General features: G+C 37.7%; 1 protein-coding gene across 1 annotated transcript in view; it reads left to right on the top strand.

Moving 5' to 3' along the window:
* Window positions 1-10,302, top strand: part of LOC129224415 (transmembrane protein 205-like) — a 29,401-nt gene extending 19,099 nt beyond the window's left edge. The window contains exons 3-4 of the mRNA XM_054858863.1: window positions 3,128-3,288; window positions 8,789-10,302. Of these exons, the coding sequence (XP_054714838.1) occupies window positions 3,128-3,288; window positions 8,789-9,082 (455 nt within the window). The 3' untranslated portion in view covers window positions 9,083-10,302. The remainder of the gene's footprint in view (window positions 1-3,127; window positions 3,289-8,788) is intronic.
* The last annotated feature ends 8,642 nt before the right edge of the window (window positions 10,303-18,944 follow it).

The raw sequence follows: 18,944 nt of genomic DNA, 5'->3' as shown, positions 1-18,944 counted from the left end.
GGGGGGGGACAGACAGACAGACCGACGGACCGACAGACCGACAGACAGACCGACAGACATTTTTCCCCATCTCAATACCCTACTTTCCAATTTTTAATTTTTCGATATTTATTTAATTATTTTATTAATTTTTGACTTTTTTTTTGTTTTTCGCGATATTTTTAAGATGCATTAAGCCTTCTTTCATGATTTTTTCTTCCTTTTCTGACTTTTACTGGGAAAGTAGGCTAAAAACGGACTTTTAAAATGTAATGCCCTTCAACCTACAGGACAGCGGTAGGAGAAAAATAATGACACAATTCTGAAAAAGCTCTATCTTTGAACAAATTTTGGCAAGACTACATTTGGAGTATTTCTGAAACGCTCCATACATTAAACCCCCCCCCCCCCCCCCGTCAACAGATATTTAGACTTAACCCTTAAATGTAGCGCCCTGGAGAAGAGGATGATCCCTGGGTCCGGACCCTTACCTTGAAGCTCAAAATTCAATTTTGTAGTGAAAGTTGAAGTAATTTTCCTGTTTGGAGGGTATTTTTCGTAAACTAATCAACTTTGTGTATATAGAGAAGCCTACATGAGGCACAGAGAAGCAAATGAATGTAAGTGTTGAGTAAGTAATTCAAGTATTGAGTAAAACGCGTTTAAAGATAACGTACTGGGTAGACTTTCATTGATTCCCCCCCCCCTAAATCATGCTGTACAGCAGCACCTACCAGGGCTACTGGTACTATACACTGTTAAAACTACAGGTTGCATTCGGCACCTTTCAGGGGTGAAACGCTTGTTCACCAGCGGCACCCAATACGGAGCCGAAATTTCACCTCTAACTAGGGTGAAAAACAGGCACCTTTCAAAAAGTAGGCAGCCGGGGTGAAAAGAATGAACCTTCGGAGAGAGAAATGGCACCCTTACAGTAGATCCTCCCCCCTTCCCCCGTATTGTGTGCGTTTTTGAATACAGTTGTGTATTTTTCTTTTTTTTAATAGTTTTGTTTTGATTCATGATAGTCTACGTTTTGCACACTTTTCACATTGCATGAATTCAGTACTGGAAATGATTAAAACTTGTAATTACAGCATTTGACCATATTTCAGCGTTTTCAACATAGTTAAGAAGTGCTCATTGCTTTAATTCATCTGATCGTTCTCTACATCAGTGTTTCTCAACCTCTTTTGTCCCACGGGTCGGTAAAAACAAATGTAAAACATTGCGGACCTGTGAAATTGTTATCCTTTTCCTAAAAATAAATAAAATAAATAATAATAATTATAATAACTCTCGGGGCGGTAAAAAACTTGTGAAAAAATTCTGCGTACTGATGAGTTTTTTTTTTTTTTTACAAAGTAATATTAAAGATGAATAAAACTATAAATATCTACAGACTTTATTTGGTATCAAAGAGTTGTCACAAATATATTTAAAGTTAGACGAGTAATTATTTGAATAATCATAGTTAAGTTAATGATCATTTGTGAGAAATAACCGCACCGAAAGTAAAGTGTAGATGTACTTATGAATTATTTACATGAACAGCCAAAAATATTCTGGGATATTAAAGTTGCGATAAAACAAATCGTTTCTCAAAGGTTCAACATTTCAATCAAAATAACAATAAAATAAAATGCGCATAAAATTTTTCGACAGTTAAAAATTTAAAGAAACTCCTAACACTATCGAATAACCGCTAACAGGAAATGATTCAAACACTTGAACGAAAAAGCAAAAGAAAAAGATAGACGGAGAGAGATTTCTTTTTTATTTTTTGCGCTCGCTACACGAAGCGCAAGAATCATTTTTATTTAGGTTCTCACTTGTTGGTTATTGAAAATATCATTGCGGTTACTATTTCGGTGATTAAATGTTGCTTATCGAGTACTCAAGAAAATAATGATAGATACATTTAATAGCGTTTTGTGTGAATGATGGAATTTTCACGATAGTAACGGTAACCTGAAAATAAACAACTAACGGTACTACGGTATCGTAACGGACTAACGGTAACTGAAAAGCATTAAACGTACTTTTAACTATGTTTGAAAGCCCTAAAAGCTACAAAGTGATCAAAAGCTGTACTTACTTGTTATTTTAAAGAATTATCCTACAAAAGTTGAGATTTAATCCAATAGTGTACTTCATTCAATGTGAAAGACGTAGGAGCCACGCGTAGTGCAACCTATCATTCGTCCGCCATATTGAAGTGGTTGAATGGTGAATGTATGCCGGAAGCGCATGCGCCAGCAAGTCATTTAGCGATTGCTTGCTGTTTTGGCACCCCTATCTACGACTGTCTGCTACTTTCGCACCTCTGCTTTACTTCCTGGCCAGTATGGCACCCTTGGTCACCATGCTTTCACCTTAGGGGGAATATATTCACTCGTCTGGAACCTCTGGTTATAACAGTGTATCTTGCCCCAAGAGGAAAGGATCCCCTACTACTGTTTGACCGCGTGATTGTATGTAATTTGGCAATCTGCCAAGTAAATACTATTCCATCTGAATGAATCTAGCAGGGGAGAAGGGAAAATAACGATGGGATTTTGATGCACGCGTTTTATAATGTCACTAGTGCCTTTTTCATTTATTGCATTCTCAAAAATAAAATAAGGGAAAACAAAAATAGTTACCATAGAAACAACAAAAAGAAAAGAAAATATTTTCATTTCGTTCAGGAACGTAAAAGCAAAATGGTAAGCTCAAAACTTTGTTGTGAATAAATAAATCAATTAATTTTTGCCGAGAGAATATAAATCGAATACATTTTAGATTGAAAAAATGTTGCTGAGAGAGAAAGAGAGAGCAAATTTTCATTTTTACAAAACTAAGGCTAAATAATAGAGAGGCAAAAGTGCACATCTGTAACAAACCAACTAACACCCCTATAAACTAATAGATACGCCCATTTCCGCCTATAAACCGGATATTAGCCTTTCCATGTAGTCGATGGTCAGACAGTATCTGTATTGGTTATCTCCAAATTTTAATTTTTCCACTTACACCCCTTTGCTTCTTACTGCATTATATGTGAAATTAAAATCTAATTATGACTGCTTCCCTTTGCATTTTCATGTATCAGAAATGATTAAATGTTAATTAACCGTCTAACTGTGTCCATCCTTCCTCGTTGCAGGGCTGGTGCTCTTCTTCAGCCTCCCCCGCCACGTGTTCGGGCGGGTGCAGCGCTGCCTCTTCCCCAAGTACTTCTTCGTCAACTCGGTGCTCTCCGGAGTCACGCTCCTGCTCTTCCTCATCCACCATCCTCGGGCGGCACAGGGAGAGATGCGACTGCAGGTGAGTGTCTTCCCTTCCCCGTATCCGATCGTCTGTTCTCGATTATTACCAGACTCACATTAGTCCGGAACGATTCCGTAAATCCGATTATTGTCGGACTTGCATGGGAATCGAAAACCCAATAAAACCTTAACAGTTTAAGTATAAATTATGCTCTTTCCATTTGCCTGGAGCCCCTACGAATACCAGGCCGAACTGTCCGCCATTTTGGATCAAAAGTCGGAGAAATATTACCACACTAGATGTGTTTTCGCTTCCTTTCAGCTTCATTTTATGTTAGCGTAATGCATTCGTTTTTGTCCCAAATTGACATTAGAACAATTAATGTCATATTTTGAAAAAATAAACAAACCAACAAAACATTAAGAAATCGAAAACATTTCAATTGGTGAAATATTACATATATTATTATTATTCGGTTATTTGCATGATTAATTAAATAGTATTAGTGAAACTATTTATTTTTATGTGCTAATACTATATACTTATAAAGTGAATTAGTCCTGTTTTTGGCAGCATTACATTTTTGGATCTTAGCAATGAAAAAGCATATTTCTTCGAACTAAATTACTCCATAGCAATAAAAATAGTACCGAGAATTTACATAACAATATTTACTGCTTTCGCACTGCCGAGTTTTAGCTTCAAATTTCCAGCAAATCGTCAATGAAATTGATTTTTATCTTGGGTTATTAATTTTGAAATTTAAAAAAACAAAATCCTTTCTGTGAACTATTAGCACAGTACACTGCGGCACATTCACTTATTTTTATGATCTTAACATTCTTTCTTGCTTCTTTTAATAATTCACTCTATGGCAATGGCTCAAGAACAGACGGTCACTTTGATCCAAAATGGCGGATGCGTCGGCTCTCTAGTTATAGAGGCCTTACATTTGCCCACATAAGGAATTTTCACGCATATATTTCCACTTTATTCCCAGAGTTTTCAACTTTGGCTTTCACTTGTGATATTCGATTTCGATTTCGATTCCGAGTCACAACCAGGGCTGCGGAGTCGGAAGGAAAATGTCCGACCCCGACTCCGACTCCGGATTTTTTTTTTTTTATAATTTTTTTTAATTGTATTTTTTTAACTCCCTCTCTCTCTTCAGGGGAAGGGGGAAAACCTCTAAACAGAGTTTGAAATATTAATTCCTTTTTATGAAAATTTCGCATTTTGTTTTTTATTGTAAACCTAAGACGCATAATAACGTTAGAAATTCAATTTAAACATCAAATTTTCCAATAGTTACGAGTTAAAAAGTGAGATGACTTAAAAATCCCCTTTTAAAAAATTTGAAAAGGAATGTCTGTAATTTGCCCCCCTTTAATTTTTAACAAATATAAATTGATCAAATCGTGTGCTTTCAATTTTTGAAAGCTGTAACTTGAGAGAAAAAAAAGCTTTTCTTCTAAATACAAGTTCTTGAGAGGGGGTGGTTTGCCCAGGAGGTAGATGACACCCAAAGTTAATTTCAGAGTTTATAAAAAATATAAATGTTTTAATTCTGAATTTTCGCGAATATATTTTAAGTTATATTTCATCAATAATATTTCAACGAAAATAGGGCACATATACGTCAGGAGCTAATTTTACACAAAATGCAGCGGTATACAAATTTGTACGAATAGCTTTTACTATACCTATATTTCTTTTTCGCTAAATTTTTAATTTAAATTTTATTGGCTGCTTTATGAAGATTTTAAGATTAGCTGCAATTATTGAGTGTTGTAATCAAGAAATCATTTACACTTATTTTGTTCCATACGTTTTAGTGAGAACCAAGCTTATTGGAATAGTCTTAATAAAGAAAAAAAGATTAGATTATTTCATCGAATCTTTTGGATTCGTGCTTTCGAGCCAGAACTTCTTTGAATTTGCCGATCACCCTTAAACGTTTCAACCTTAGCTGCGTTCCTCCACTTACTAATTTGTTACGTTTATTTTACTATTTTATAACTGAGATCGAACAAAACACTATATTTCTATTTATTTGCAAGTGATTACTTGAGAATGTTAGGCAACAAAACCGTTTGCTGACAGTTGCTATTAGTTAAGTTAAAAAGCAAGCAAACTAGGGGGCGGCTACAGAAAGTTCGGTAAGCATTCAAGCTAGCTAATTGCCATAATGGCAGTTATTTTCTCATTAGTATCTTTTTATACATGTAATCGAACCAATTGGTAGTCAGTTTTTAAAAAATGCAAGGAGAGTCAGTGAAAAGGAAAGAAAAAAAAGAAGCCCGGAGTCGGAATGTTTTCTAACGACTCCGACTCCGACTCCATTACCCAAAAATAAATCCGACTCTTCGACTCCGACTCCACAGCCCTGGTCACAACTGACTACAATTGTATTTATGTCGAGGACTGCATACTAAGTGCATTGCCTCCATTATTTTTTATACCGATAGATGGCAGCACCATCACCGGATCGAACAGTTAATGAGAATTTAGAACTAGACCAGGAGCTAATAGCTACCTGGTGCTAGCACCATCAGAGGTATCGTTTCACTTGGAGGACATTGAGACCACGAGCATATTTAACGTCGCCCAGTCCCCTTTAATGACGACGGTGGATCTTCGACCATCGAGGTTCGAACTCAAGACCCTCCAGCCCCGAATCCGACACTCTACCGATCGGGCTACCACGGCCCAACTTGTGATATTCGATTCGATTCCGAGTCACAACTGACTACAACTGTATTTATGTCGAGGACTGCATACTAAGTGCCTTGCCTCCATTATTTTTTTTATACCGATAGATGGCAGCACCATCACCGGATCGAACAGTTAAGGAGAATTTAGTACTAGACCATGAGCTAATAGCTACCTGGTGCTAGCACCCCCAGAGGTATCGTTTCACTTGGAGGACATTGAGACCACGAGCATATTTAACGTCGCCCAGTCCCCTTTAATGACGACGGTGGGTCTTCGACCATCGAGGTTCGAACTCAGGACCCTCCGGCCCCGAATCCGACACTCTACCGATCGGGCTACCACGGCCCTTGTGATATTCGAATAGAAGAAACAATTGGTTATGTTCGAATACAGCTACCGGTTAACTGATTTCATGACGTTTGATGACGTCAGTGGTTGGTGCGGGGAGTGTTCGTAGAATGTTTACATATACGATCGGCTAACCGGAAATCTATTAGAACGCTCCCTGTTAGTCATCGGTGTTCCAGAGTTAACCTGTTGCTCTATTTGAACATACCACTGTGTATTTTACTATGAAGTATCAACTTTCTAAAAAAATGTGCTAGAAAAATTATGAATTCAACGTTTCGCGGGCGTGTGCGTACGGTTATGCCCGCGACACGTACAACACAAGAAAATGTTTTAGAAAGTTGACACTTTGTGACGTATCTGGTTCCTAAAATTTGAATGTAGTATAATAAATTAAGGGCCATAGTTTAAAATTATATACCTAAAAATGTCACTTCCGTGCAAACGGTTTGAGTACAGTCCAACCTCGCTTTGTATGGGATTGGCTAACGGCCAGTTAAGACGAGTCTATCTGAATGGAGGGGGAAAAGTAAAAATTTGATGCCGGTATTCCGCTCATTTGAATGAGAATCTGCTTAATTTAGAGGTTAACATACATCTGCAAAAGCTGACATCCCTAAAAACTAATAGATTACTGCCTTATCCCCCCCCTCCTCCAGAGATAGCCCGAATCTTAACCCAAAGAATAGATGCGGTGCAAATCACATTATTTGGGGCTTTCAAAAAAATAATTTCGCGTTTGGGGTGACTTATCAGCAGCGTTCTTATGAAGGAACGGATACCACGAATTTAAAAGAAATAATAATTAATCCAGATGTTTATTTGTTTATTATTTGTATAAAAATGCAATTAGTAAAAGGGAAAGCAACGTGAATTGGGGTACCAGTCGGTCATCGTTCCTTTTGTCAGCGGCAGCGAAGAATAAAAATTCCATTTTCAGAAAAAAGGTTTAAACATCGTTTTAAAGATTCAAAAGCCGTCCAAAACGAATCAGGATTCAGCAATTGCTGAACCAGGAGAGGTCTTAGAGATAAGAAAGTGCAAATTGGATACAATTTAGTAGAACAGGCGAAATATACGAGACTGCAGAAGACTCACTGTTAATAAGCTTAAAATTTTTGTGAGGGCGAAATTCTCAATTCGCTGAACGGGACTCCAAATTTTGCCGAATGATAACAGGAACTAGAAAATCGGGAGAGAGAGTCCAAACATTCATTGGCTTAGCACAAGCTGAGGCAAAGACGCCAAGTCATGTGACTCAACAGTGACAAATGGTTGACATGTTTTGCGTGAAACTAGCAGAAGAAACCTGATTTCTACCTATGCTTTGCTTTAAAATCTATCAGGTGACTTGAGATCTTTACTTCACAAATGAAAGTCTTCACTCTCTCCATTTTATCCCTTCTCAATGGCATGCACGCGTATGTAATGGGATAGCAATGAAAAGGTACATTCGGTCATTTAAAAATTGCAATACTGCAATTACGTCTCCAAATTTACCAAATGAGGAAATTTTTTGGGAGGTCCCACTGACCTCCTATGACCTCTCATCGGGGCTCCCCTGCTGGTCATAGTGTAAATAATGTGGAAGATAAACTGTTTACGGTTAACGAAAACAGTTGTGGAAAATATTGTAGTTTTTATTTCCTAATGTAAAGGGTGTTTTTTTTTTCAGAGGTATAGAACTTTAAGTTGGCAACACTGTTTGATATGTGTGCCATTTTGATAGCTGTCACTTGTTTTGTGTTTGTTTGGTTTGTCATTCCATCATGAATAGACAACAAGACGGTGCAACATGCCACACAGCGTGTGGCACATTTATTTATTGAAAGAAACGTTCGGCGAATGAATAATTTCGCGCAATGGACCCGTGAATTCACCCGCAAGATCATGCAATTTAACACCGCTCGATTATTTTTTGTGGGGTTATGTGGAATCTTTGGTCTACATCCATAAGCTACAGACGATTGACGCCTTGGAAGAGAACATTCACCACGTTATCGCTGAGATACTGCCTCCATTTCTGAAAAAAGTGATAGAAAATTGGACTTTCTCCGATCCAGCCGAGATGGCTATATGCCGGAAAGCATATTTAAATAAAAATGGCAAAGAATAATCTTTCGAATAAAGCCAAATTCATGGCAATTAAGACCATTCAACTGTGTTTTATTTGAACCTAAAGTTCTATACCTCCAAAAAAACACCCTTTATATAGGCACAAAAAATTAAGTTATGATCAGTAAACTAATTTTTAAATTTGATGATTGATCACCTATACTGTAGTTACGCTAGTTAGTTACCTATACAATTGTCTATTCGCGGAACACGCGAGTACCGCATGAGTTACAGACAAGTGGCACCCGGTAATCTAACCCAAACTCCCTGATTGAAACCCTGTATGTCATTGTGAAATACCACTTTAATAAACTCTTGCATTTCATTACACCCTGCTGAAGATCGATTGTGCATCTCAACTTCACTCTTTCTCTTCCAGATGTGGACCCTTCTAGTCTGCTTCGTGAGCGAGTTCTTCGCTCGTCTCTACGTCGTCCCCGGCCTCCTCGAAGCCCTCGAAGAACGCATGGTCCTGGAAGAAGGGGCAGGAGTGGGGCAGGAAGTAGGCTACCACGACCCAGGTCCTCTGGCCCACTGCCCCCACTACAACCAGGTGAACCGGCGCTTCAGGAAGTACCACGCAGTGTGCGCGTGCGCAAACATTCTCTCCATGGCTTGCAGCACATTGCACCTGTATTTCTTATCGACGAAACTCAGAGCAGCTCTGACGTGATAACTCATTAATTTGCATGTAGCAAGACTTCGTCTACCATTTAAATCTAAGGACACCATTTCCTGGTTTCTCTATGCAGCCATCAGCATGGCTTCGTCTTCATATTGCTCATACTACTTCATGTAGCAAGATTACATCTACCATTCAAATCTTAGGACACCATTCCTGGAATGCGATGCAGCCTGGTCATGGCTTGCTTAAATTTTGTCAAAGACAGAAATCATTGTTCCAATATGATGGTCCATTTCTTGTGTCAGGCAGATGGAGTAACTTACCAATTTGCTAAAAAACGTAAAATTCGTGATTTCAAAAGATGTATCCAACGGTGGCTCGAGAAAAGGGCCAGATTGTCCTGAACATGAGACATATTTTTTCCTTGCTTCTTTTTTTCCGTTGTTTCTCAGATTAATCAAAAACTAAAGTGAAATAAATAATGTTACTTAGAATGCACAAGGGACATTTCAACTACTTTCATTGTGATTTCTTATTTCAATTTTTAGATCAGTTTACAGAAACAACTTTTGCAATAAAGACTTATAAAAAAAACATCGAACATAAAAGATATCTCAATTAAATGTAAGTAAACTTTGTGCCTTATGAAATCTGTCATGGGTTTTTACTTTAAAACTGTGGAATGATCTAACATAGGAATAAAAGCAGTGGCAGACTTGCACCATTGGGAGCTGGTCGCAATACGTTTCCGGGAATCCTTTGCCTAACATAAACATTTTTTTCGTGGACAGTTTTGTATCCCTTTAGGGGGTCCTTACGTTGTACTGGTCTCTCGTAGTTACAACGTGGTAAATCTGCCATTGAATGTGAGACTCATTTAGTGTTGAGAGAATCATAACTTGTGAAATTTATTTCCAAATAGTCAAGTGTTCTGCTTTACCATAAAATAAAAATGCATAAAAAAACATTATTTGCCTACAGAACAGAAACCGCAAGCTTAAAAGTAATTTCCGTTATTTTCTGTTATTCTCCAAGCATTTGGGAAAAAAAGATCCGATCATACAAAAAGATCAAACCAGCCTTATGCTTTTCTGGTCTCTCGTAGTTGCAACATGGTAAATCCGCCACTGAATAAGAGAATCATTTGAAGTTGATTGAATCATAACTTGTGAGATTTATTTCATAATAGTTAAATTTCTGCTTCACCGTCAAATAAAAATGCATCTAAACCGTTGCTTGCCTACAGAAGAGAAACCACACATTTAATAGTAACTAGGGGCCGTGGTAGCCTGATCGGTAGGGCATTGGACTCGGGGCCGGAGGGGCTCGGGTTCGATCCCCGCTGGTCGAAGACCCACCGTCGTCATTAAAGGGGACTGGGCGACGTTAAATATGCTCGTGGTCTCAATGTCCTCCAAGTGAAACGATACCTCTGGGGGTGCTAGTACCAGGTAGCTATTAGCTCTTGGACTAGTTCTAAATTCTCATTAACTGTTCGATCCGGTGATGGTGCTGCCATCTATCGGTATATAAAATAATGGAGGCAAGGCACGTAGTATGCAGTCCTCGACATAAATACAGTTGTAGTCAGTTGTGACTCTTGAATAGAATAGAATAGAATAATAGTAACTTACATTATTTTCTATTATTCTCCAAGCATTTGGGAAAAATAAGTTCGACCATACAAAAAGGTCAAACTAGCCAACGAATACATCATAATCACGGATTTAATCACATAAGTTACAATTGCACTTGTTCTTGGACTATCTTAAAGTGAAAAGATTTTAATAGTATTTACCAGAATATTCTGGAACCATGGTCATCATAAGAGACGTACATGTATTCGTGTGATGAATTTCTGTCGTCAAGAAAAGAACGGAGAGACTCAAAATGGAAATAACAGTTTGGATATTATCAATGTGATAAGGAATCTCAAATATGATATCAGCATGTACTGCTACATTAGTGGTGAAAATATGTGCAATATTTTTTGAAATTCATCAATGACTGATTTGGGAAACACATTATGCATATCCAAGGTGGCTGCGTTTCAGATTTGAACGCGAACATTTGAGAAATTGTGTCAGACCAGCCGGGCAGATTTTGAGCGCGCTGTTTGAATGTAATTTATATTTATTTTTTTATTTCTATCCAGTGCTTTATTTATTTTTATCAACTCTATTTTAATAAATAGTTTTGACCTTTTTTACAGATTTGTCATCATTTCAACACAAAACACAGGATTTTTTTTTTAAATTGGAATATTCAGTCAAAGTTGAGGCAAAGCAAACAAGAGCTTAGGCAATATACAAGACAGCCCGGTTATCACATCCTGAAACTGCAGTTTCGTTCTTACTAGAACTCTTCAGTCTGCAATAGTGAATAACGAAGCTGGAGGAAGATGCTATCTCATTGAAGTTCAGAGCGCCAACAAAATGGTATTGTTTGACCACCGATTATATGGAAAAGCAAACTTCCGGTTTAGAGGCGGAAATGGACGCAACTATTTGTTTTCAGGTATAACTAAGCAGAGTCGTATTCAGATGAGCGGAACACGCGCATCAAATTTTTACTTTTCCGCATCATTCAGATGGACTCGGCTTAGCTGGAGGTTTGCCAATTCCATATAATCCGCGGTCAAACTGTGAATAAACTGCTAAATACCCGAGCTCTGCCTTCGATTCACGAATCGAACCGCACTATGCTGCGCGTGGACACTCGCTGGTAGAATAAATTTACTTTGTTTGTTGGCGCTCTCAACTTCAATGAGATGACATCTGCCTCCAGCTCCGTTATTCACTATTCCAGAATGAGGAGTTCAAATACGAACGAAACTACAGTCTCTGGATGTGATGACCGGGCTGTCTGGCATGTTGCATGTACGAGGCGTGTTTTTTAAGTAAGGTCCGTTTTGTTTTAGATATCAGTAGTGCGCGCGCATACCGTAACGAACACGTGCGTCGTGTACCAGCATGCCTCGGGAACAACTGTGCTCATTTTCAGCTCTGTAGCTAACTCCCTCCCGATCATCCTGACATTGGACATGGGGCACATTTCTAATTACAGGGCCCCCTAGGGTCCGACTAAGATTTTTGAAGACACCGGGCATAAAATTAATTTTGTGCCTCCCCCCCCCCATTCCCACTTTTTTTATATGTCGAAGCAATAAAATATTTCTGTACTTGCGTTTTTACACAACCATACTAAATTTGGTGGTACCTCATATCACAATATAATATATACATTTAAAAAGTAGAAGAGATATAGTAGTATACGATAAATATATAAAATATGGTTAAACTTCGCCCGTTGCAGTAAACCGTTAATACCAAAATTATCTATGATATAACGTTTAATACAGATTAAATTTGGAGTGGTTTTCTGATTTGCAAAGAGATCACATAATCATTATTTATTTTTAAATAACATGATAAATTGAGGGGATTTTGGGCCCCCCTGAAACCTAAGAGGAGGGGCCTGTGCCCCACATGCCCCTGCGGTAATCAGGCTCTGTGCTTTCATAATGTTTAAGACTATCAACTCGCTCGCCGTATATGAGGTTCGCTCACTGATACGCTTTTTGTCAGCACGGAACCTGTCTGCTGCAGAAATTCATCGACAGATTTGCGAAGATTTCGCTTCCACTGAAGCCATCAAATTGTCTGTAATCAAAGAAGGGCGACCGGAGCACTCCTCACCATGGACGTTGTCACGGCCATCTTTGAATTATCTTACCCATTTGCTTTCACTCATAACAGTATCATCGTACACTTCGCAAATCTGTCGATGAATTTCTGCAGCAGACAGGTTCCTTGCTGACAAAAAGCGTCTCACTGGGCCGTTTGGATGGACACTTTCGACCCCGGAAAAAAATCTGCTTTTCACCGCATTCCTGTTATTAGCGGGTTTTATGTGGAATCTTTCCACTCCTGCTAGCTTCTGGAGTGAAAGCGGTGTTTTTACCCGGAATGCATTACGCGAAACAAGTTCGTCTACTAGCCGCTAAGGATGCTGGGTAAATACCACTTTCTCTGGTACAATGGGCGAACCTCTTTTTACATGGAAACGGGGAATTTTTCAATCGGGATTTTTGCGGAGCTAGAGCGGGGATTTACCGGGTTGAAAAGTAATGCAACATTCACACTGCGTCCGCACATTCGTCACCGACGTATGCTTTTCTCCCTAAAACCAGTTTTCGGCCGGCGTTGCCATGACAGCAAGCCGTATTGTACGGGACCCGTCGACGGGACGAGAAGCCAGATATCTGACGGCTCAGTTGGGCGTCGCATTTCATTGGTCTCCACGAGATGAGCGCGCTCTCTCTATTGGGTGAGAGACTGACATGTGCTTTTTTCGCGTCCGCAAAGTATGAATGATTCCCCCTTTTCGGAAAACGTTACTCTGTCCGCTTTACGTGGCAAACGTGATGTGCGGACGCAGTGCGAATGTTGCATAAGTTGTGAACGCGGCTACTGAGCGAACCTCACGTGCGGCGGGTGAGTTGATAGTCTTAAACATTATGAAAGCACAGAACAGAACCGTCCGGGGGTTAGCTACAGAGCTGAAAATGAGCAGTTGTTCCCCGAGGCATGCCGGTACACGACGCACGTGTTCGTTACGGTATGTGCGCGCACTACTAGTGTCTAAAACAAAACGGACCTTGCTTTAAAAACACGTCTCTTAGTTCTGCTTTAGGGGTAATAACTTATTGCTTAAGAGCTTTAGAATTAAAGCTTAAAGTTTTGAATAATAAAACATTGTGCAATATACAGCCCGGTTATGCCATCCAGAGACTGCAGCTTCGTCCTTGTTCAAGGACTCATCAGTCTGGAATAGACATTAACCGAACCAGAGGCAGCTGAAATTTCGTTGAAGCTGAAAGCGCCTACAAACTGGTAGCTGAAGTAAATTTAGCACACCAATGAGGGTCCGCAGAAATGATGCGGTTCAACTCGTCAATTGCAGGAAAAGCTTGGGCATTAAGTAGCTGAAAACAAACATTGCTCACATTTAAACAAAAATGAATTGTTGGCTACATTTGATCACATTGTATTTGCTTGACAGCACGATTCAGAATTTAATAAAAATGTCTAACGCTTCTTTTTATAAAAGCTTAAACAGCGGCCTGCGTTCAGTTCCATATCCGGGGATCTCCAACCTACGGCCTGCGGGCCAAATTCAGCCAGTGAGTGCGGTTTTCCAAGCCCGCAGGAAGCTTACAAATTGAAAACAATTTTTTTTTTTTTTTTGGATAATACATTTCTTTTCAAGCACTTTCAAATAAGGCCGAGCCATCAAAATCTCAAAGACCACTACTAAGTACGGTCGTAGCCAGAGGGAGACGAGAAAAGGGGCAACTGCCTCCTCGCTAATCTGAGTCTTCAACTTTCACTTTCCTCCGAAAGTCACCAAAGATAGTCTAAAATTGCACTTTTGGGACTTCAATTTCAAAAAAATTCTGGAGGATAGTCGCTTACCTGTTCCTTTTCCCTTATTTGACCAAATACATCCTTAAATGGCGTTTTTGTGATTTTAATTTGAAACGATTCTGGGGAAAGATTCCGGGGGGCCCTTTTCAAACGTTTTAACATATATAGCTTAAAATTGCGTTTTTGATACTTCAGTATCAACAAATTTCTGGAACAGCTTCTGAATTCTGACCATTCTTCTAACACCATCAAAGACATCCTGAAATGTGTTTCTAGGACTTCATTCCCGAAAAGTTTCTCAAGAGTTCTGTTCATTCCCATAAATCACCATAATCTAAACTTGCGTTTTAGAACTATAATTTGTAAGGAGGAAAAATCTTTCGACGTCACCAAAGACCTAAAGATGACTTCATTTTTGAAAAATAATTCTTGGGAAAATATTACAACCTCTCGTTCCCTTAATTTGATTAAAATTGCCTGAAAATGCGATTTTCGATGTAAATTTTGAAAATTCCTTCGGAGGTGGATGCTGAAACTTGTCACCCGATCATCTCTAATAATACCTAAAATCGACTAAAACTGCGTTTGTAACCCTTCAATTTGGAAAAATTTCCATGGGATATGACTAGATCCCCTCATCCCCATCCTTGATACAAAGACAGTATAAAACGCTTAAGGACTTATAATTTTTTGTATCAATTCCACGAAAATGTCAACCTGAGCACAAAATTTTCAAAATTACAAAACTCTAAGCGTTGTATATCATTTGAAAGCTTGAAATATACATTTTTAAACAGTACCAAGTTGAATTTTAATTTGTAATTTTTTTACTGAAAATAAGCCGTAACAGATGTCTATCCTTTCCAGATTTTTTTCGGGAAATTTTGGTATGAAGCAATCAACCTTTTCCTAAAAAATTTCTAACTAAAAGAAAAAAAGGTTAGTGTATTTTGTTATACTTATAATACAGTTTTATATTAGAAGCTTATCTCGAAAAATATCTTTATAGGGTTTCGTTCAGAAACTATCTCAAAATCAGTTAATGAATGTCAGTCAGTTACCATAAAACATCAACATTTTCCCCTCAGCATGAAAATTTTCCAAACTTCACATTCTCTTCCTAAATCAGGAGTATTTAAAATGCTGAATAAGTAGTATAAAAAATTTACATCCGGAACACAGAAAATTCCTCGGTAACTGACTGACATTCTGTTTCACTTTAATATTTTTTACATTACATCCATTTTATACTTCTAAAAACAGATTTCTATTATTTTTAACCTTTTAAGTGATATAAAACATCCCATTTCATTTAACTTTTAACCGAGTTAAAATTCAGAACATCTTTTCCAGTTACTTCACACAACTGAATTGGGCTCATTCAACTCTATTCGATCGAATCGAATACGATCAATTGTATCTACTAATCGAGCAGCCAGAAATTTCCTTTGCCCCATCCAGAAAGAAATTTCTTGCTACGCCACTGGTAGATAGAACTCGATTGAATCGAACAAAATCGAGTTGAATGAGCCACTTGGAATATCAAAAAGGAAGAAGCACCACACTACGAACTATGTTTTCAACTTTATTTTGGCTTTCGAATAGTACATGAACATCACAAACAATATAATGAAAACATACATCTCTGATGAGGAAAAAGGATTGCAAGACATCTAGCATGAGCAGTGTGATCATTGTGCTTTGATTTTCAAAATAACTTACATGGCACGTACTGTCCAAGACGACAGTAAAAACACAGTGATGAAAAAAAAAGAACTCACAAGGCTCAACTTGAACTTTCTGGCGGACGTTGCGCGGGAATTGAAGCAAACTGTTGGTGACTACCAAAACACATCATGTAATAATTCAATACAGGAATGTTAGCCTTTTTGTTTTTGGTAATTATTTAGTTACTAGAAAATCGCCCGTCAAGGTACAACAGGTGAAATTTGCTTCTACATTTGAACGAAGCCACTGCCTGCTCGATGATATTTTGATAGTTGAAATTGTAACTCTAACTCCACTAGGTAGCGTTCATAGTTGACCGCGTTTTCGTTTCTTCATCCCCTTGAAATGACACAGTCGTACTAGTAAAACAGTTAAGTTACCGGATCGAGTTTAGCCTCGTCACGATTAAGCATTTCCCTACATGTTAAACATTACCCAAAAATAGTACCAAATTATCACGGTGTGGAGCGAATTTCATTGTTGGTGACGTCAGAGCGTTACTCGATCAGTGATATTCGCTATTATAAAGATGAGGAGTTGAAAGAATGCAATTAAACTTGACAAAACCTTGCAATTTTTTTCTTTTGCATGTATGTACCTTGTTAAATTTTGGAGTTACATTTGGTGAATTGAGAATTCCCCCCCCCCCCCCCATCCCAGTTTAGGAAGCTACCGGCAGCACGTCTATGAAATCGTGAATTTAGTGAAATAAGTTTCTGCAATTGTAGACACAGTAAAGACAAGAGTGCTCACTAGGATGAGTCATGGTTCAAACTGCACCATATGTTTCAGGGGGTTTGGCTTGGTTCTTTGGTGGAGTTCTGCTCCTGACGGGGCTCAGAAGTATGACTGGGGAGGGGGATGCCATTGCTCTAGGGGAGGGGGCACCCGTGATAAAGGCTATTTTTTAAGATCATGCATTTAGTGATGAGTTTACAATCGTAAATTAGATAAAAAATCCAATTTAGAATCAAAAGGAGATATACAACTTAATATACTAATCTATCTTCCCTACTACGGTATTATGATAAAAATTCAAAACCATTTCAAATCAAGCAGCCGCTAAGACGCATTCTATGGCTGTGTTTCCAATTTCGGTGATCAGTCACTTTACCCGTATCCATCAACTGAAGCAACAAAACAAACTTGAACAAAAATCATTCCTTTGACTATCGGGGGTGGTTTCCAACCAACAGCTTACTTCAATTCCAAGTTTTCGAAAAGGACAATTGAGCTGATACAGCTTCTGCCATTCAAAAAGAGAAAACAGAGTTTAGTTCATTATTTATTACACTTACACAAACAGGGGAGATTCTGAAGCAAATTAAGTGCCAAAAGAAAATATTTTTGCAAATAATCTTAATTGAATATCTGAAGTTCAAATTATTATAATGGTTTATATCATCAGTTTTCATCAGTGTGACAGGCAGTAGTTGTATTTTATGAAATAATATTTCAATTATACATTTAAGACAGAACTTTGGTTACCTGAACCACAACTTGCTTTTCAGATGATTAAAATTCTTGCCACAAATAAAATTTGTTTTCAAAAACCGATACAATGCAAATAACCAAAGAAAATTTATATGAACATGAGTCTGACTATATTAGAATGAGGGGGGGGGGGATCACGAGATTACCATCTCCACAGCACATCGGAATTCAAAAACCTAATTAAAAGAACGATTAACACTTGATTCAGTTTCATAATGTACGCTTTAAATTCGTTTCAAACTATAGCGAATTGAAACAAAAAGAACATGATCATTTTCAGCAACAAATTTTTACATTAATAATGATTTCAACTATAACTGATTTTATGTGAGAGTGACTATGTGTTACCCAAACTGGAACATAGTGGCTTATTTAAAATAAAATCAGTTATAGAAATCAATCAATTGAAGTAACAGCAATATTTCGGTTAAACTATCAAACTAATTGGATATACAGTGAAATTCCGTTACAACAAATACCAATACAACGAAATATCCGTTTGAACTAAATAAATTTTTTGTCTTGATTTAATTCCCAGAAAATTGCTTGAATTCCATTACAATGAAAAACTCGTTACTAAGGACAAAGTTTGCGGTTCTATAAAGTTCGTTATAACGGGATTTCACTGTATTAACAAGCAATTTTCGATAATTTTCAGTGAAATTTTATTTACTGCACAAGAGATTTAAAATTTTCAAAGTCTAAATATATAGCAATATTGTGCACTTTAGTACTAAATATGTCTTTCAAAAAAAAAAAAAAAAAAGAGAAAAAGTTTAACATTTTTAAATGAGGCTAACTGAATGCTGATTTTCTACTTACAGCAAAAAGTAAATAAATAAATAAATAAGTAAATCACATTATATTAGGAGATTTGGGTCAACAGGCAGAGCATAGCAAAATATTTTCAAACAGCGTATCTTTATCAAGTGTGTATTTGATCATAAGAAAATACAATCTGAACCATTTTCTATTTTTCAACTCAAAGTCCTAAACTAGGTATTACTTTTGGTTTCTTTTCATATGTCTCTTTAAAAAAAATAACATGTCCTTTAACCGCTTACAAAAATACCTTTTACACTTCTGAACTAAAAATAGTTGCCAGCAGTGAATAATTACATTTCAGCTACTTGCAGCACCAAAAAAAGTTACTACGATTTATAAAACATAAAGCCTGGATACCCTTTAATATTCATCCGAAAAGCTAAAAATTGAACGCATATCTCAGCTCACAAATAATTCTCAAAATTTAATCTCAT

The sequence above is a fragment of the Uloborus diversus genome, chromosome 6 (genome assembly GCF_026930045.1).
Source record: "Uloborus diversus isolate 005 chromosome 6, Udiv.v.3.1, whole genome shotgun sequence".
Lineage (NCBI taxonomy): Eukaryota > Metazoa > Arthropoda > Arachnida > Araneae > Uloboridae > Uloborus > Uloborus diversus.
The sequence above is the reverse complement of the archived record's forward strand: the minus strand, read 5'-3'. Positions and strand labels throughout refer to the sequence as shown.